Raw genomic sequence first — 21,330 nt, forward strand, 5'->3', positions numbered from 1 at the left:
TTGGTTTTAGTTTTGTTAGCTGCTTTGAGTATCCTCTTAATAAAAAGACGGGTTTGTGTGTGTCTACTGTTGTCTGTAGACCAGGAATGAGGAACCTTTGGCTCTCTTGACCCTGTTGGACTTCAGCTCCCATCAGCCCCAGCCAGCATGGCCTGGGGGTTAGGGATGATGGGAGTTGGAGTCCAACAGTTCTCGATCCCTGCAAAAATAGTTTAGAGTCCTTACCTCTTCCACCTGGGGCTGCTTTTTGGATTTGAGCTTTGCAAAATTTAATGCAAACTGACCTGATCTGAGCCTCCTCGGCTGATTTGCAGATTGGAACTTGTTTATTCTCTGGCTTTCGCTTTTCCCAGACATATCAACCCCCTTTCTCAGTCCAAAAACAGAAATAAATATCAAAGTATGTTTAAAGGTGCAATATTTGAGGGAGAACACATTCACTCAATGCATATTTTAAGAGAAAATACATTGAAATAATATTTTATATGGAGTTTTCCAGTGAATATGTCTTTTCTTAAGAAGATGGGTGCAAAAACAAGATGGTACAATTTACGGGTGAACCCATATGAAAGCAGCATGGATCAAAAGTGGAAAGTTTTGTTTTCTCCTTTCCCACTTCCAGGGCATTTCTCATTTGGCAGAGAAACACGATGCCATTTTAATACCATATCTTGACTTCAGCATTGCTGTAGGAGTCCTCGCTTCTTTAGCTTTAAAATGTCTTTAGTCTATATCATTCAGCAACTTCACTTGCTGTGTGTATTTTTTTAAGAACAAAGCACAACACTCCTGACCTCCTCCGAGTGCTCCCTTAGTGACCACTAAGGTTGGCTTTTTTAAAGAAAACAAGGCGTCAAACAACATTTTGGGGTTTCATTCTGTTTTTTAGATAAATTTGCCGTCCATTGCTTCACCAGTCATGATGTCAGATATTTACATTTCAGTCCAATGTTTGTCGTAACTTTCAAATACAAGGGACTGTGGGCAGACAGTGTTTATCACAGTGGAGAGACAGTCGGGAATGGTTGGCCTCAGCGGTGCAGAGTCCGGCTTGGTTATTTACTCTAGAATCTGCACATTGTCAGGACCGTAGCAAGTGGCTCATTGCTGCCATGGCTGTCCCATCTGAAGCTTCGAGGCAAAGGGGGATACACTGAAAGTTTCTTTTAAAAATATACATCTAAGAGTTGAAGCAAAATCACCATATCAGTAGATTTTTATAGTATCTGGAACTCTTGGGAGTTCCTGCAATTTCTTTAGAGATGTATTTTCTTTTTTATACTAACTGTGAAAAGGGGTAGCATTCTTTCTGTTGGTTTTACAGATGAAATTAGCATTTTTTTTAATGGATTGTGATTTTTAAACATTGTGTTTTGTTTTTATTTATTTCTCTCTTTTATTTTTTGGTACACTGCAGTGAATGGTAGATGGTTTATAAGTTCTTTAAATCAAGGATGGGGAACCAGCGGCACTTCAGATGTTTTTGGACTTCTAGTCCTATGCGCCCAAGCAAGCATGCCCAGGGGGGAGGAATTATGGGAGTTTTTCATCAAACAGTTGGGGGTCCAGAAGTTTCCACCCCGATATACACATAAAAAATTAACATCTGCTAGCAACAATTTCAAAACTGAGTACAGGATGGAGGTCAAAAAGATGCACAAGGGTGGAAGGCTTTGGAACTACCCCTTCTCTTTGCAGTTACAGCGGGTGGTGAGGTGCCTTCTGGAAGCGGCAGCATCTCCACTTGAGGGATCTCCAGGTGGGGAAAGACCTCTGAGGCAAGAACATAAGGCCCCTTTCTCATCTCACCCGGCATCCTGTTCTCCCAGGGACCAACCAGATACCTGCTGGAAACTTGCAAGCAGGATTCAAACACAAAAGCCTCTCTCTTCCTGTAGCCTACAGCAACTGACATTCAGAAGCATTGCTGCCTTGGACTATGGAGCCAGAGCACAGCCATCAGGGCTAGTAGCCATTGATAAGTCATGATAGATGAATTTGTCCAGTCCTCTTTTTAAACCTCCCAAGTTGGTGGCCATCACTGTCTCCTGTGGGGGTGAGTTCCATAGGTCAACTGTATGCTGTTTGAAGACGTATTTTTATCTGTCTTTCAAACATTCAGCTTCATTGGATTTCCCAAGTTCTAAAGAGGGAAAAAAGCCTGTCTCTGCCCCCTCCATGACATGCTTAATTTTATAAACTTCTATCATGTCACCTCCTACTTGCCACTTCTCTAAACTATAAAAAGCTTTCTTCATAAAGGAGTCACTTGATCTGCTTGAACATTTTGGTTGCCCTTTTCTGAACCTTTTCCAACTCTACCAAAACTGCACAGTAGTCCAAATGTGCTTGCACCTAGAATTGTAAAATGGCATGATGATATTGACAGTTTTATATTCAGTTCCTTTCCTAATGATCCCTAGCATCTGGAGGGCCACCAATATTCATTCACGCTGCTTTGGGGACACCACTTTTTCCTGAGTTTTTTTGCACAAATATTTCGTGGGTTCGTGTTGTCGCTTCTTATTTCTTCTCCCCCTTCCACGTTTCTTGGGAGGAAGAATCTTCCTCTTCTGCAACAGTTCAGGGCAGGTGCGCCATCTCCATGGGGCAGAAACCTCTACAGCACCCCCCATGTCCACAAGGATGGGGCCAGGAGGCCTGAAGGGATGCCGCCCCAGACTGTGCAGCGTCAGCCTGACAGGCGAAGGTCACGCATGCAACGCGCAATGCATGGGGTGTCACGTACACTGCATGCATGACGTCACCCCCCAAAAAAATGTTGGGTGCAACTCAGTGCCTGTGTTCGGGGGGCGGGAATGTGGCCTTACTTGTGTCAACCAGTAGCTTCCATTGTACAGCCCCCACACCCCACATCAGAAGACCCAGCAAACTGGCCCAGCATGCATTTTGTAGCATCATAGATCTTGCCTAATCTGAGCACCAATTTGGTTTTTATTTATGGGGACTCTTTTTCTCCAGGAAGCTCTGTTGTAAAACTGTATTGGTGCATAAATGTCCTGCTGTTTGGTTTTTTCCTTTAAACACACACACACACACAAACACACACACACACACACACACAGAGAGAGAGAGAGGGGGGGGTACAGGTGCCTCAACTTGGCCACTAGAGGGAGCAGTGCTGGCAGGAATATGGTGCTGTCTTTGACTGGGCTTGAAATCACAACAGCTGAAAATGGGAGTCTTCTAGTGTATGCTCAGTATTCAGTGTAACGTATGAATAAAAAGTAAACTTTTTAATCTATTCCTAGGCATACTTTTACTGAAAAAACAAGTTCCAGCAACTTCAGTGAAGATTAATCCCTTACGTATCTATTCACAAGTAAGGCCCACGTTATTAAGCAGGCTTGCATTTGAAAAATAGGCAAACAGTACAGGAGACAAACAGGGACGCGGGTGGCGCTGTGAGCTAAACCACAGAGCCTAGGACTTCCCGATCAGAAGGTCGGCGGTTCGAATCCCCGCGACGGGGTGAGCTCCCGTTGCTCGGTCCCTGCTCCTGCCAACCTAGCAGTTCGAAAGCACATCAAAGTGCAAGTAGATAAATAGGTACCACTCCGGCGGGAAGGTAAACGGCGTTTCCATGCGCTGCTCTGGTTCGCCAGAAGCGGCTTAGTCATGCTGGCCACATGACCCGGAAGCTGTACGCTGGCTCCCTCGGCCAGTAAAGCGAGATGAGCGCCGCAACCCCAGAGTCGTCCACGACTGGACCTAATGGTCAGGGGTCCCTTTACCTTTACCTTACAGGAGACAAACATCCTCAAAGGCTTCTGCTCAAATTCCTCTGATTGCACTATTTTTTCCATTCTTGTGATGACCAGCTGGAAGAGAGAAGTTTTTAGGGAGAACAGCTGGAGAGGCCTTAGTGTCCCATCTCTTTCACTGATGAAATGGCTCCTGTGTCATTTGTAGTACAGTGGTACCTCAGGTTAAGTACTTAATTCGTTCCGGAGGTCCGTACTTAACCTGAAACTGTTCTTAACCTGAAGCACCACTTTAGCTAATGGGGCCTCCTGCTGCCGCCACACGATTTCTGTTCTCATCCTGAAGCAAAGTTCTTAACCCAAGGTACTATTTCTGGGTTAGTGGAGTCTGTAACCTGAAGCGTATGTAACCTGAAACGTGTGTAACCCGAGGTACCACTGTAATTCAAGTTAAGAAATCAGTAATTAATATTGATAATTGGGTGCCTGAGTTTGCTTCCTCTCTTTCCTCCCCTCCCCCTCCCCCTCCCTTTCCCCTTTCATGTCAGGTATTTTTAGAATGTAAGCCTGATTTTTTTGGGGGGGGGGGGTTGCTGCTTTCATTGCTTCTAAGCCACTTTGAGAGCCTTTCTGGCTAAAGGGGAAGGTATAAATGCTTTGAATGAATAAAAAATAACACTCTGGAGAGTGGGCAGTAGGAATGAATTGCAAATTCTGCCAAGATTCAAATAATTTCAGCAAAAAAGTTTGCCAATTGACCTTTCTCTATTTTTTAAAAAAATAAGCATCTCTGAATATAGACCAGTTTACGTCATTTGTTTTTTGCAGAGAATTTAAGTTTTTTCTTGGCACAGAAACGGAATAGTTCGTCTTGTGTGCCTGTGGTGATGGGGATGCTGCGAGTCTCGGACCCCTGCCAAGAATAATCCCAGAGCCTTCACACCATAGGAATATAGAGAGAGTTGCAATTGAAATTATTCAGCCCCCATTGCATAGCTGTCAACATTTCCCTTTTTTAAAGGGAAATTCCCTCATTCCGAATAGGATTCCTCGCAAGAAAAGGGAAATGTTGACAGCTATGCCCTATTGCAAATCAGGTTATTATCAAAATTTACAGACTTTCAACTATTTGAAATGAGCAAATCAAACAAAAGCAATTGAAATAGCTCAAGACAACTGATGCTTCAGGTGGTTCCCCCAAATTCAACTGAAATTGCAACTTCTAGTGGCTTCTCCAGTCTCACTATTATTCAACCCCTTCCCAAAACTTCTCTTTCTTATTTATAGGATTTTGAGCATATTGGAGCCAACCTTTCTTGTGCTTTTAGGTCAGCAGTGCTGTACGTCTTGCAGTTCTAGCAGGGAAACCTGTGTTTAGTACGTGCCTTACTGTGCTCACTGAAACACACCCACCCGCCCCTGGTGCATCCTGCCCCAGCCATTCTGTTAGCTGGCTCCCACTCCCAGTCAGCCCTGTCCTCCCCCCTTAAAAGAAAATAACTTAACTAATATAAAAAAGTAAGCTAAAAATACAAATACAAGTTAAAACTACTAGTTCTCAAAGTAAAACAATTTAAAACAACCCCCCCCCACACAAATAAAAGCTCCATCCCTATTAAAATAGTAACTTTGTAGTCACAGGTAAGAGAGCATAATTACTCTTTATAAACCTCAATACAGATTCAAAGGATTCCCATATACCCTAAACCAGTAAATTAGACTTTGAACACATTTATCCCCAGTATGATCACAGCACCTCCTACTGCCTACTGTATTAAGGACTGGGTAGGGTTTTCACACCCAGGCTAAACTCGCCTTGCCAATAGCTTCTACCTGCCTTAGCAAACGTCCCACAGGCCAGATGACTGCATGTTAAACTTTCTTTCCAGTCACTGTTACACTAACGAACTGTTACTGGGATCTAAATGAGGTTGCAATTTCTACTGGAATAGCTTGCATGGTAATCAAACTCCTTTCTGAAAGAAATGTCAGAAGCTTTATTGCTTAAATGAGGGAGAGGGAATTTGTAGCTTTCCATATCGGTTTAGCCATGTTGGCCACATGACCCGGAAAGCTGTCTGCGGACAAACGCCAGCTCCCGCAGCCTGAAAGCAAAATGAGTACTGCACCCCATAGTCGCCTTTGACTGGACTTAACCATCCAGGGGTCCTTTACCTTACCTTTTTTCTATGCTAGATGAAGAGCGGAACTTTGTAAAGAACTTAGAATAGCCCTATATTTCTATATTACTTGAGAGACCAGGGTTGAAATTCCTGCTCAACCATGAAACTCATCAGGTGACCTTGGTGAGAGAGCCATACTTCCTCAGCCTAATTTACTTCACAGGGTTGTTATGAAGATAAAATGGGAAGGAAGAGAACCATGTTTGCCACCTTGAATTCCTTGGGAAAGAGGTGTGATATAATTTTAATAAAATAGAACAAGGTTGCTTCCAATGACAGTTATCAATACATTGTGGCTTTAAACACTTTGAGGTTTTATACCACTTTGAGGGTAGGGGGTAGATTTCAGATAGTAATTTATTGTGTTCCGATGTGGCTGAAGGTATTCACACCCAATGAGTTCATAAGTGCATAGATCTCAGAATACACAGAAGATTGGATCCAAAGGGACCCATGAAGGAATCTTCCACCCAAGGAGTTTAAAGAGCTGCCTTTTGGATCAAGTGGCAGGAAGACAAGCATTGCTGGAAAGCTTTATGAAGAAGCCAAGTAGATTTGATTGTACTTATTGCTATAAATCTAATGTAGTTTATACTGAAGATTACTAATGAACAAATCAGTATTAGCTTTTTGTCAAATGTATTGATTTTATGGATTGGGGAAATTGCGTCACTGCAATTAAATATTTTCTTTACTGTGTTTTGAAAGTAGCAACAGGTTCCCACTGTTTCTACAAGGGTACTATTCAGTCGGGGACGCGGATGGCGCTGTGGGTTAAACCACAGAGCCTAGGACTTGCCGATCAGAAGGTCAGCGATTCGAATCCCCGCGACGGGGTGAGCTCCCGTTGCTCGGTCCCTGCTCCTGCCAACCTAGCAGTTCGAAAGCACATGAAAGTGCAAGTAGATAAATAGGTACCGCTCTGGCAGCAAGGTAAAGGGCGTTTCCGTGCGCTACTCTGGTTTTCCAGAAGCGGCTTAGTCATGTTGGCCACATGACCCGGAAGCTGTACGCCAGCTCCCTCGGCCAATAAAGCGAGATGAGTGCCGCAACCCCAGAGTCGGCCACGACTGGACCTAATGGTCAGGAGTCCCTTTACCTTTACTATTCAGTCATTTCTTTTAGGCTCTTAATAAGACCCAAGTAGTTAATAAAAGTTATTTTGGGCCATTTTATGCATTGATTTTCATGGTATGACCTTTAATATCATGGCCTATGCCAAGACCCCCCCCCTTTTTTTTTTTAACCTTTTCAGTGAAAACGAGGTCCTCCCAAACCGACTCAGATGTAGAAACAGGCTTAAGGTGCAGCTTGGAATATGCATCCCTATAACCTTTAGTGTCTTAGTTGGCCAATGGCATTTACCAAGAAGGGCAACTTTTAAAACAATTAAACTGTGACACTTGTAACAAGTTAGACCATTGGTCCATCTGCGCAAGCAGTTCTCTGGTTCCCAAGAGGAGACTTTCCCAGCCCTGCCTGGAATTGATGGTGGGTTCGATCTGGGATGTTCTGCATGCAAACGAGACGCACTGAGCTACATCTATTTGCTGTGTAGAGCCACAAAGCCTCCCTTGAATGTGACTTCAGCACTTTCATAAATGCAGAGCTGATAAGAACAACCTTAGTACTTTCTCTCAGTGTAAAGCAATTTGTACCCTCATTGTACCTTCATTTTGAAGCTGGGTTCAAATTGCTTTCAGTTTTGCAGTTTGATCCTTCCTGTGATTTGTAGGCAATTGCTACCATTTCGAAGATCAAGGTTTTTTTTATCCAATCAGAGGTGTCTGCTAATGGATGATTAAAGGTGAGGGAGACAATTTTTGCCAATTTCCTCCTCCCACCAGTAAACCCCCCCCCAAAAAAGGCATTCAAGCAGGTTTTTGGGAAACTGTAGTGGTTGCCTGGCAGAGGGGAAATCATAAAAAGCCTCTTCCTGTCCACCTCTTCAAGCAGACACTTTCACCAGCGCAATGGTGCTAGAAGGACCAATAGGATTTCACCCAGGCTATTTAGGTAAGTGGTGGGCTGCTATTGAGGAGTCAAGAGGAATGTCTCTATGCCTCTCTCAAGTTGAGGAGCATGCCAGAGTTTTCTTCACCAAATATCTTTGACACAGTTCTGACAGATTCACACATTGCTTGTGATTGTAAACAGGGGCGGAGGAAGGGGATTGAGGTGGGGGAGGGGTGCCCCGAGTGTACCCACTGAGGGGGGTGACAAAATGCCGGGCGGCACTCACCCCAGCACACCCCAGCCAGACGTCTTTCCTGGGAGTGACGCGGTGGCTTGGGCTCCTGCAGGCTCTGCGCTGCCCAAACGGTCTGCCAGCTGCCCCCCCCCCGCCCCCAGCTGTAGGGCGGCTGAGTGGGAGGAGGCAGGCAGACTCCGGAGGCCCCGCAGAGCGTCCTGCCCCGGCTGGCCCTGCCCCTGGGCGCAGGGCACGCGCACCATCCCAGGCGCCCGATCGGCTTGCTCTGCGGCTGATTGTAAAACAATATAGTAAGAATTAGGGTTGTGACATTTAATAGATTTACAGTATTCATCAATTACAGTAACAATTTAAAACTTTTTGATTGAATTGTCGAATATTGCAGAGTATACGCAGACTTTCTGGAAGTATCTTGTTGGAAGCTGACAGGATGACCAGGAACAAAATGCTGCTCATTAGTAACTTGGTTACTTAGAGGCTTATTATTTACAGTAGACTCACAAGTTACTACAGTGGTACCTCAGGTTACAGACGCTTCAGGTTACAGACTCCGCTAACCCAGAAATAGTACCTCGGGTTAAGAACTTTGCTTCAGGATGAGAATAGAATTCGTGCTCCAGCGGCGCAGCAGCAGCAGGAGGCCCCATTAGCTAAAGTGGTGCTTCAGGTTAAGAACAGTTTCAGGTTAAGAACGGACCTCCAGAACGAATTAAGTTCTTAACCCGAGGTACCACTGCATATACAAGATACAGACACGGATCTTAACTTTCTCTCACACTGAACTCAACTTCAGCTGACTCCAAGCCTCTCCTACACCCACCAACAGACCAACCAGAGAAGTCATGAGTCATTATGCCTATATGGGTGACCTCGACCAAGAGCAAAATTGTATCCAAGGTTCCCATATCACCAGGCAGAAAAACTTCTCTGCTCAGACTTCCTGGCCTTCCGCCAACTCACTAATTGCTTTTGTGAGAAAGCTGGATCAAAGCACGTAGGCAAAATCCCAACATGAATAAACAGGCATTCTAATTAATCTGTTAACACATTATTATTATTATTATTATTATTATTATTATTATTATTATTATGCTATTTTCAGTACGTTTGTCCAAAGGCTAACATGGCAAGTAGGCTCTTAGAAGAGGCATTCCGTCCTGTAGGAGAGAGGAGGGAGATGAGGGAATGCCTCATTTAAGAGGATGATTGTTAGAAGATATATGTGCATCTTCTAAAAACAAAATAAGGGGGTTTTTTTTTTGCTTGCAAGTACTTAATTTCAATCAGCCTACATATTTAATAGATAGGTCAACATCCTATGATTATAAAAGTTTAAAGCCTGGTGGTGGTTGTGATGATAATAAACCAGTTGAAACCATTTATGAGCTTTAACAGATTGGTAAAGGCACCTGACGTTTGTAATTTGGCTGCAGAAGAGTCTGTGGAACATTTTTAAAGGAAACATAAGGATTTTTAAAATAACGAAGTAGTTAGCCAGCTGATTTTCAGCTTTTCCAATCCTACAGCTTCCAGACCCAGACACCCACCTCTGCCTTGTAAATGAATGTGCAGAGCCTTGTTCCCCATCTGCTGCCTTTGCCTACAGCCAAGGATGCTCTTCTCCCCACCCCCACCTGGCCTTGATCACAAAGGACGTAATTATTGTCTGCGGGAGAGTCAAGTACAAAGACAGTTCATCCAGCCTGACCGCCACTGCTCTATGGGCCACCAAAGATTAACAGCTGCTTCTCCTTTGATTAGGTTAGGTAATAACAGTTACTTTAGTTAATAATTGGATGGGTTCCCAGTCTGTGTAATTCAGGTTTAGGCTGTCATTTTTGCTGGCATGTAGCTGAGCTGTAGTATTGGAAGGGAGCCTGTAATCCTATCAGCTGCCACTAAAGTCATAGCAGATTCAGATCCATTAAGGTGTTGTCAGGTAGAGAAATAAAGAAGCCACACGGTCAAGGTGCAGCCTTTCTTCTGTGTCTAATCAAATCTGAACCGAATAGTTTTTTAAAGGGTGTTTTAAATACAGTATACATATATGAATACAAAGAGCTTTGTCTGTTTGGGCCTGCTATTTTCTTTCCTTCCATATATATATTTCCTATCTGCAAAAGCACTCATAGCATTTCACAGTTTAAAATAACTGGTAGTAATTCAATTAAAAAATATATGAAAAAGGACAAGTTGGGAAAAGGAAAATAAGCAAATTCAGATATTACAGCCTCAGTTCTTGGGGAGGAAGAGCCCCGTGGCCTTTGGTCAGACTAATCATGGGGATGCACATTGATGGAGCCAGATCTGAGAGGGGATGAACAAAATGGCAATTAGAATAATAATATAATTGTAGTTGGAAGGGATCCAAGGGTCATCTAGTCCAATCCCCCGAAATGCAGGAATCTCAGCTAAAGCATCCATAACAGATGCCCATCCAATCCCTGCTTAAAAACTTACAAGGAAGTAGAGTCCCACTGTCCAGCAGCTCTTACTGACAGAAAGTTCTTCCTGATGTTTAGTTGGAATCTCCTTTCTGGTAACTTGAAGCCTTTTTTTCAAGTCCTAGCCTCCAGAGCAGGAAGAAACAATGAGACCCCCTTGAATCCAGAGATTTGGATATATGCCCCAAGTTTAGATTTGTGACACATGGCCATTTCTGCCTGTGGTCACACCTTGGACAGTGGCGAACTCAAAGGTGTTTTCATTGCAGGGTGAAGTCTTTCTCCCCCCAGCTCTGCTTCTGACAGAGACTCCAACCCAAGTGCTTTCAGGATCAGGACTTCTTCTGGTTAGAAGGAAGCTGGGGTTGAAAGGTCGACTCTAAGAACTCTCTCTTGCTGTCAGGCTAGTGCTGGCTCCGTGCTTTTCCTAACGAGCTTGCTGTTGCTTGCCTTGTCACGTCTTTCAGATAGTTCTTCTTCTTAGGCTCCAGTGCTCAAGTCTTTTCCCCTAGCTAAACAGCTCTCCTCATCTTGCTTGCAAGCCCATGTCTCCATGAATACCAATTTCTGTTGGTATTCAGCTGCTGGATGTTCCAGCTGTGGCAACAGTTGGATGCATAGGTCTTTTCCACATGGATCTCTTTTCTTTTTAGCTGGAGATGTCAGGAATTGAACTTGTGACCTTCCGCACACAAAGCATGTACTCTTCCGCTGCACTGCGGCACCTCCCCTGTGTGGTCCCTCCTCCCTTTGAGCATGTGGAACTAGCTGTGTAGTTCTCTGTGTCCTGGTCAAATTGCCCAAATGTCACCTAAGTTCATACATTCTGTGCGCAGACTTGGCATAACCAAAAGCAAACAATCCCTAAAGCAAGGAGCATGAATCATCGTGGGGGGGGGGCAGTAATAAGGTCCTTTTGCTTTGCATGGCTTGGTTCGTGTGTTTGCTCATTCACAATAGAATTGATTATAGGTAGTTCCCACTAGTGGTTGCCAAGGTTTCTCCAAAATATAGTCAAAGCGAGAGGTGTTTCTTTTTCTTTCCCCCAGTTATCTGGCTAAGACCCAAAGAACTGTGTGACTGGTTCTGCACACCAAAAGGATTGGTTTACCTTGCTCAAATAGCTGCCTCCTATGTCTTTTGGCAAACTTCTTTTGAAACTGAAAGGACTTCAGTGGCATGGAGGATCCAATACCTGGAAGTCAAAGAACCCCACTAGCTCAATGGAAAGCTTGGTGCTTGGCTGAACCATTTGTAGTCAACATTTTAATCAGGCACACATGCATCATGACCAGGCATTGAAGAAACATGCTCTCACGGAAGGCAGTGATGGCCACCAACCAAGAAAGAGGATTAGACAGATTGACGGAGGAGAGGGATGTTGATCACTCCTAGAAAGGATGGAGGCAGCAAGGCTTCTGGAAGCCACAGGAGGGAGAGGGCTCTTGTGCTCTGGTCCTGCTTGTGGGTTTTCCACAGGGGCATCTGGGTGGCCCCAGTGGGAACAGGATGCTGGTCTAGATAGGCCTCTTCTGGCCTGATCCAGCAGCTAGCTCTTCTTACATCCTTGAGGGGAGTTCATGCCTAGTTCTCAAAGGTTTGCTGCATTTGAATGTGTGCAAGAGTTCTATATAGCACTGAACAGTAAACTTGTGCAGTCAGACAAAACATTGCCTGATAAATCAGTAAAATACTTGGACTAATTACTCTTACTTTTTATGTTTTCAACACAGAATACAGCAGATCAGGTTGCATTTCACGTGGCAGGGGGATTTACAGCCCTGGAACAAGTCCTTCAAGTTGTGACAACTTCGGCCAATGTGAATGCAGTTTCACGAATCCCTCTGAAGTGAGTAGGATGTTTTTTCCCTTGCCTTTTTTTCGCGGTCAGTAAATTAATGGCATCATTGGTGGCTAGAACTATTTTTCTGGCTCTTGTTCTATCTGGCCTTCCTCTTTATTGATCTGTAAATGATAGTTGGTTTGCAGAGGGTTTTATATCGCTGTGTCCTGCTTTTGAAATCCTTTGTGCAAGGCAGGGCCTGACGCCAGAGCAAGTTTTTAAGCTATGTATTTATTTAAACTGTTTATATGCCACCCTTTGAGACTCTTTCAATGCAGCTTACAATGAAAACACAGAAATACAATGAAACTGCTGATAGATAAAATACTAGATGAGACTAGATGATAACACAGGCAACCCTTCTAAAATTACTAAAATATTAAAATTATTTTAGATGGCTTTGAGTATATTTTCACACGCTTGGACTTGCAGTTGTTGCGTATTTGTACAGAGAAAGTTATCTTGTCAGTCAAGCGCATAGGAAGATGCTGCCCCAAATCTATGGTAGGTGCCAGCTTGCCATAGGTTTCATTTTGTGCCCACATGGAGCCACTTGGCAGCTGAAGTGACTTCCTCAGCACCGGTTGAAAAACTGTTCTGCCGGTGCATCGTGTGTCCCCCCCCCCCGCCCCCCTGGAACTGAGAAGCCATCATGCACAGGCTTTTGACTTTGATTATTTATGTTGGTGGGATCTGTTGCAGAAGCTTTGTGCTACTTGTGATCTGTAATTTTGAAATGATTCTTTTGAAACTAGAGGACTCATTGAAATAATTTTGTGTTGGGCAATGGTTTTGAAACCCTACAGGTTTTGAATACCTTTGCAAATTATTTTTGGTTACCTCCAGTCTACCAGATTGTTGTGTATATGCAAGTCTCATGTCACCCCGCTGCACTCCCCAGCCATACCCCATTTTAGTGCTACCTCATCCTCCTGTCCCTTCCATTGAAGAAGGAAGAAAAGAGGGAGGACACATGCAAACTTTGCAGGCAAGTTTTCCTCCCATTTCTACTGATGGGGGAAACTGGCATCTAGGCTGAGGGTATGTAGGAAATGAGCAGCAAAAAGGGGAGGGGAGGCACATGAGAGAAACGTGGAACTTAAAAGAAGGAAGTTCCTAATGAATGCTGAACTGCTTTCCAAGTTGTGTGAATGGAGCCTTTTGTGAGGGTTGCTGGATTTCTATGGTACCTTTGGCAGTGATTCCAATTGCAGGTTCAGGACAGGCATACAGTTAATCATAGATAAACCTTGGCAAATACTAATTTCAGGGCTTCAAAAGAACTAATCATAAAAGGAAGGATCCTATGTAATTCCAGTAGAAGCCTACATGGTATCCAGACAAGTGCAGAACGCTATACATCTCACAGTCATTGCAGTTACTGATTTTAGGGTCACTATGACATGTTTATTGTATATGATGATCCTCTAGATTTCAGCAGTCATGAGACACCAGAGGTCATTTCAGAAGTACCTGAAAATTCAAATAGTTTGTAAAGGTACAGGCAGCAATTTCCTACCTATCTTTTCCCTGCCATTGCAACAGAGCAGTGCTCTGGGTGTGTGTTGTGCTCATGTCAGGAAGAGAAAACAGCCTAATACTTAAGGAGGGACAAATGGTAGCGTGAATAGAAAAACTCCTTTGTGACTAGTGCTCAGTTTGCACACAAACTGAAACAAAACTATGACTCAATGAGCATATGTTAGTGTGGGGGTACCCAGAGCAAAAATTGTGGTGGCTGCGCTCCCTGCTCCCTCCTCCAGCTGTGCTGCCTGGAGCTAAGCCATGGTTTGGCTTAGACTTATTTACAAACCCAGGCTTGTCGTTTGTCTTGCAAGCTGTAACTGAGGTTGGTTGTTCATCTTCTGCTTGCAGTTTGTTTTGGGGAGACAAAACATGAGCCCAAGTTGACACATAACACTAAACCAAACCATGACAGAGCTCCAGATAATGCAGTGGAGCTGGGGCTGCAGTAGGAGGGACGCAGCATAGTATCCACAGGCGCGCACGCTCTCGCTCTCTCAGCCATCGTTTGTCTTAGCACTGCAGGTGAACCAGGCCAGTATTAGTTAAGGTTAGTCTCTTCCACATTCTCTGCTGTAGATGGACTGTTCTACAGAGGAGCTTCCATTAGACAACTTTCTAAAAATCATCAGAGGCATTTCCAATATGGTTACCAAGAGCAATAGGCAAATGCCAAATATCTTGCCCACGTTATATAACTGAGGGTAAGCTCTTGTCTGCCAAGTATTAACACAGAACTGGCAGATTTATATTTAAAGCAAACAACTTAGAATAAGAACCTTAGATGAGGCCCTTCAGAGAAACTTTTCAGTCATAAATTACATTGACGTTCCAAGAAAATATGATAGAGATGATATGCTTATGCAGTTTACGCAATGATTTAAAAACACCAGTTTAGAGATACTGTGACGTGCCATGGAGAAAGAAGTGTCGGGTTATATGAGGGCAGCATTTGGGTGCTGAGGAACCCTTCGGAGGTAATGGAAGGCTGCCACAAATTGTTCCGTAAGCATCATGGGACGCCTCGGGGTTCTCATGCTGCTGGTGGTGACACGTGAACCCCCAGCGCCCCTTGGGTGGAGCTGAAGAAAGGAAAGGACCAAGACAGAACGAGAGCTCCAGACAACTTGCCGGCGTGGCTTAGGACCGGGGAGGCCACGGTGAGGTGTTTGGTAGGAGAGGAATAACAGGCAAAGGAACTTGGCCTAGTGTGGGATTGTATGGCAGAGGTCCGCCGCTTCCCAAATCTATTCCATTGAAAGGTATTCCTCCCACCTCAGCCTGGTGCCGCTCCTTGTGAAATTATTGCTTCTAAGCAGCTCTTACATCTGAAGGTGTCTTTATACTGCTAGCCCTGCCAGGCCTCCGGACAGTGGTGGCTGGAGGGCCAAGAGGAAGAAAAGAAGGCAGGTGGATTTCTCAAGCGAAATCTGCTCTGGAGGGAGGAAAGTGAAGCAAACGTTTCGCCTGGGCAACACTTCTGCGGTGCTAGAAAAATAGCCTGCAGGGCCAACTCTCTTTTTGGGAAGGTTGTCAGCAAGACAACTCTGTGTTTCCCAGCAGTGTCTGTCCCTTTGGGTGTATCCCATACAATCTTTCCTGATATTAGTTGTTTCTTTTGGTTTCAGTCGGGTTTCTTTGTTGTTGTTACACATTATCCTTTTAAAAAAGAGAAAATAAAAGGCCCCAGTGGTATTTTAATAACATACCTGTTTATGTCTCCCTCGGGGTGGATGTGAGGAGATTATATGCACTGTTATCCTCATCTCTTTCCCCAAAATCCTGGCAGCATGGGGCAGCTCAGAACCTTAATCCAATGTCTACAAGATAAAGCTTTATTTTAGCAAAGGTTTAACGGTATGCCTTTTGTTTTGGATTTGCTGGTATTATTAGATCAGCAGGGTAGACAGTGCTATGAAAAAATTTGCATTTGTTCATGAAAGATGAGGGTTGGTTCCCTTACTGCCCTCTAATAAAACATTCAATCTTACAAAATAGAGGATACATTTAATATTATGAGCCATAGAGATGAACAGTTTTATTAGAGGCATGTGCAGAAAGTCAACAAGACCTGCATATCAAAACCTACAAATGAATGTAAGAAGAGGATTCACATAGCTGCTTCATAAATTGCTCAGATTTGCTACTGAGTGTGCTTGACACGTGTTTGTGTATACCTGTATGATAAACGTTGCGATATCTGGTGCAGAATTGTGATTTGGTTAGGAGTAATATATTTAGATAGACATTTTGTCCTGTGCTTCTGCTGCCTATGCACTACTCAGGGTGGCTTATAGCAATTTAATATAAGCAGAAAGACAGGTCCTTGCCCCAAGGAGTTTACAATCTAAAATTCAACACAGGGGAAACAACACAGCAAAGAGAAGTGGATGCAGATTATTTACTTATTGCATTTATAGGCCACCTTTCCGCCATATAGTTCCAGGCAACATATATATTTCTCTCTCTCTCTCTCTCTCTCTCTCTCTCTCTGACACACACACACACACACACACACACAGAGAGAGAGAGAGAGAGAGAGAGAGAGAGAGAGAGAGAGAGAAGCAGCTGCAAGAAAAAGTCAGGTGGTTAAGTTAACTCATACACAGATTTATAATCGATAGTGTTTGCTGTAGAAAAAATGGCTGTCACCTAGAGAGGCAGCTTCTTTACATGCTCCAAAGGGCTTCTTTCCGCCCTTGAACAGCAAGCCAATGTGCTGTATCCCCAACTGCTTTTGAAAACCCAAGTAAGAGGTTGCCATGTGTGGCTATGACTGTATGAAACAATGCAGGTCCACATCCTATTGGACACACAAACTAGTAATTATTTGGATCCTGGCCTATGTCTCTATAGCTAATAAAATGACAGATTAGAGTAGTTAAGCTATGGAAATATTTCAGCTTGCTAGAGTGCTTAATCACTTCATCACCTCCAAATATTTCATTTTCATTGGAAGTTGGGAAATAGAATCAACCTTCATATAAATCATACAGATTTCTATAATCTATCTATCTATCTATCTATCTATCTATCTATCTATCTATCTCATGTTAGGCAGTTAAATCTGAGGTTTGAGAGAGTGTATGAGTGTGCATATGCATGCAAGTGTGGGCAAACAGAAGCACTCTATTGTTTTTTATTATTGTTTTCAAGGTACAGTACTAAAGATTCAAACCTTTTCTCTGTAGCTGCATGGCTTGGAAATTCACTTTTAAGAAATGGAATACTTGCATTTATTACCTAATGTAAGATTTTTGTAGGAAGACCGGCTACAAATCCCTAAAATATTTTCATGATTTTCCATTTTGGAGCTTTTGGGTGCATTCACATGTTACAGTAAGCCATAGTTGATGGTTTACCATGAACACATGTTGCATCCACTTCCCTCCTCCCCTGGCATGAGCAGGAGTGACAAACCATGATCACTGCCTAGCATTATATCCAAACTAAGGATAATTGCTTGATTCACTCCAAATCATGATGTGTTTCCAAGTCTTGTTCTTGACTTAGTAGTTGTAGTTGGAGCAAAACAAACAGTGATCCATGGTTTTGGCCTAACACTAAGCTAAGGATCATGATTTGTTGCTCATGCTAAGGAAAGTGCAAAGCTCCATGTTCACAGCAAAACATTAACTATGGTTTTCCATGATGTGCAAACTGGGCCATAGCCAGACTTAAAATTTGAAAAAGCATAGTAAATTCTATGACGTTTCCAATTCTAACTTTCTCTCCCCCCCCCCCCCGTTTCCTTTGACTTGAGAAAACAAGCAGATGATAAATGTGCTGGGCTTAACACAAGTTGCTGATCCGAGGCATGTGGAAAACAGTAGCTTATCCATGTGTCTGGGCCATCACCTGTGGCAGGTAGAGGAGTTTGCACTGATGTAGCTTCAGAGCCTGGCGTGCTCTGGTTCATGGGGTCACGAAGAGTCGGACACGACTAAACAACAAAGCTTCAGCAGTGCTACTCTGGCTTGGCAGGTAGAGAAGAACATCTTGTTCTGCCAGACATCAAGTTATAATTTCATTATAAATCTTTCTTTTAAAATATCATAGGAACGTAGGAAACTGTCACAAGCCAGGTCAGACTGTTCATTTGTCCTTCCCAGGGTTGTCTGCCCAGACCGGCAGTGGCTCTGCAGAGTCTCAGACAGAAATCTTTCCCCATCGCCTGCAGCCTGGTCCCTATAGGGGAAGATGCCCGGGATCAGCCAGGAAACCCTCTGCCTGAAAAGCATGTGCTCTGCTATGGAGCTCTGGTGCATCCCAGTATACAATGCGCCTATTTTTTACCATTGCATGACAAAATACATGTAAACATGCTGTGAATCAAGTTGTACATAGTTTCTTGCAGCCAAATCTTAGGAAAAATAGGAGGGATTTACTAGAAAAGCACAACCATGCTTCAGAGGTAGACAGATTGTAGGGTTCAAGCTGATTTAGGGAACCTAAGACAAAGCAGCCACCAATCATATTACATTCAACTATTATAATAAGCTCTTTGCATGCTGGATATGCTTTGAGGTGTGTGATGCTGGGCAGGGGAAACAGGAAATGCCCCAATTAACTAAATCCAATAAACTGAAGCTCAGTCCAGATAAGACAGAGGCAACGTTAGTGGATGGTTCCCTAGACCAGATAGGTGGAAGACTGCCTGCTCTTGATAGGGTTTCCCTCCTTCTTAAGGAGCAGGTACATAGCTTGGGGGTGCTGCTGTGTCCACTGCTGTTGTTGGAGGCTCAGGTGGCCTTCTGTCAGCTTCAGCTGGTGGCCCAGCTGCATCCCTCTCTGGACAGGGAGAGCCTAACTTCTGTGGCCTACATTCTGGCAACCTCCAAGCTGTATTGCTGCAATGCATTATGCGTGGAGCTGCCATTACAAAATGCAGTGGCCAGATCACTCACCAGAACAAGACAATTTGAGCATATAACACATATAATCTGGCACAATTGCACTGGCTGCTGATTAGCTTCTGGGCCCAATTCAAAGTGCTGGTGTTGACCTTACAGAGATCAGGACCTCAATACCTTAAGGACTGCCTCTCCCCATACGAACAAATCTAGACCCTGTGCTTGTCATCTGTGGCCTTTCTTTGTGTGCCTTCTCCCTGAGAGTTTTGGAGGGTGGCAGCAAGAGAACAGGCCTTTTCTGTGGTGGCTTGATTGTGGAATGCTCTCCCCAGAGAGACTCACCTGGCACCATCGTTACATGTCTTTAGGCACCAGGCAAAAACATTCTTCTTTACCCAGGCCTATGGCTATTAAATATTCTATGGCCTGTGAGGGGGGGGCGACTATTATTATGATGACTATTTTATTATTAGGCTGTCTGTCTGTATGCTTTTTACTGTGTTTTTATCATTGATGTTCTGTAATGTGTTTTTAATGTTGTACTGCACCCTGGGACATTTTGATAAAGGGTGGTATATCAATTGAATAAATCATAATCCCAGTGGTGCAGCGGTAAAACTGCTAGCATATTTGCAAACCTGTGCAGGGTCCGGTATGGTTTCAGATTAAATGGGGACTGCATGTTGAGATTCCTGCATTGCAGAGTGTTGGACTAGATGATCATCGGGGTCTCTTCCAAATCTACATTTTTATGATTCTATGAACAACATACATGGAAAGTGGAATTTTGCAAACCTTTGTGTTTAAGTGGGGGTGTCTTGTTTTAATTCATAAACCATTTCATGCTCATCTCAGGGACCTTGTACAGAAATGGTAACACTAGACAGCTGTCGTTTCCTTAATAAGATTAAAATTAAGAAATTAGTTTGCTGACTTTAATCTGCCATTTAACCCTGTAAAGCACCTGGGACCTGCTCTGCTGCCAACACTTTGCATTCTGAATTTAAAAATTGTATCTCTGAACCTGAGCCGATAACATTTCTGAATATATTCTAATTATCGCTGTCTGAGGTTAACAAGCTTATACTGCCGGTTTTCTGCCTCCATGTTGTAGCATAGAATAAATGACAGAATTTGCCTTTGCCGCCTTGGTGAAGTTCCTGAAGTTTTACCACTTGGGGAATGGATGCTTGTGTGAGTTGGCTTTAGAAATGTTGCAGTAAAACAGCCAATGTGTGGACTTTAATTCAAGATAAACAATTAAAAACATTTTCAAATAAATTTATTTGAATGTATGTGTTTTAAATTTATTTTTTGTGTTAAGCAAAAAAATAGAAGAGGTTCTTTATTAATAAATGACAAATCTTGATTGAATGATTTTTAAGAACAAACCATTTTAGTTATCCTTTATAGTCAGGATATGTTGATGGGCAGCTGACTCACCCAGATTCAAATAAACGGTTGGATGACCACACTGCCGAGTTACTATTGGAACAATGCCTTGTTTTTTGTTTCACAAATTTAATTTCTATGAAATATTTCTCTCCTGCCTTTTGAGCATGTGATTTCTAAGGTTGTGCAGAAATAAAATGCTAACATAATAGTATGTTGTAAAAAATGGAAGCTGGCTACTTTAAAAATGGTAGGCAGAAATCCACACAGAAGTGGGAATAATTAAATATCCTTAAACATCTGTGGAATTTTCGTTTAACCTAATATCCAAATGTCAAAGCTGGCTCCAGGTTTGCGCAGGCCCAGTCTGGGCAGTGTTCCCTGTCGGTGGGCCATGATGGACTTGCTGAGTGGCTGTCTCTGGACACCCTTTTTATTTCCCACAGTGTTGACTCTATTATGGGAAATGAAAAGAGTGGCTAGATCCAGCTGTTTGGCACTGCTTGGAGTCCCCAGATTTTGCAGGGGGGGTTAAGGGAGGCCAAGGTCGGGTGGCATCCGTGGGCACTTTCAGGGCAGCTGTTCTTCCAAATGGCACAGCTGCCTGGTAAATCAGCGGATTGAGTTGCAAGACATTATCTCTGGTTGACAACCAGCTTACCTCTGAAGGTGGGGGCACGCAGAATGAGACCTACTCTGAAGTTGTCAGGAATTGGGCAGGTCTGGCAGAAGAAAGGCAACTGGGCAAAAGGAAGGACATAACCTTTCCTATGGGAATCTTGACAAATAATCCAATCACAGTCCCTGCCGGCAAGCAAGTATATACCTCGCATTTGCTCAAATGTCTGGTGGTCACTGTAGATGTAAGATTTGCTTTAACTATCTAGCCTTCCATGGGTGTAGACAAGGAGGGACAGCTGCCCCCCCAATCAAGTAAATCAGTACAAAATACTTAACCAACTAAGGTTCTGCCCCGCCCCCAACATAAATTCTGGCTTCGCCCATGTACCCATCCCTATCTTGAGGGCTCTGGATTGGTTGCAACATCTTTAAAACCCATGAACAAGGCAAAAGTTTACTAATCTCAACATGGTTAAAGTACCGTATTTTTCGCTCGATAACACGCACCTGACCATAACACACACATAGTTTTT

General features: G+C 43.5%; 1 protein-coding gene across 10 annotated transcripts in view; it reads left to right on the forward strand.

The window, feature by feature from the left end:
• The window catches only part of SCAPER (S-phase cyclin A associated protein in the ER), a 207,210-nt gene that overhangs the window by 120,991 nt on the left and 64,889 nt on the right, over window positions 1–21,330 (forward strand). For all 10 annotated transcript variants that reach the window (XM_053402648.1, XM_053402647.1, XM_053402649.1 and 7 more), the window contains one exon: window positions 12,298–12,413. In XM_053402648.1, coding sequence (XP_053258623.1) covers window positions 12,298–12,413 — 116 coding nt within the window. The remainder of the gene's footprint in view (window positions 1–12,297; window positions 12,414–21,330) is intronic.

This window comes from Podarcis raffonei, chromosome 9 (genome assembly GCF_027172205.1).
Source record: "Podarcis raffonei isolate rPodRaf1 chromosome 9, rPodRaf1.pri, whole genome shotgun sequence".
NCBI classification, from domain to species: Eukaryota; Metazoa; Chordata; class Lepidosauria; order Squamata; family Lacertidae; genus Podarcis; species Podarcis raffonei.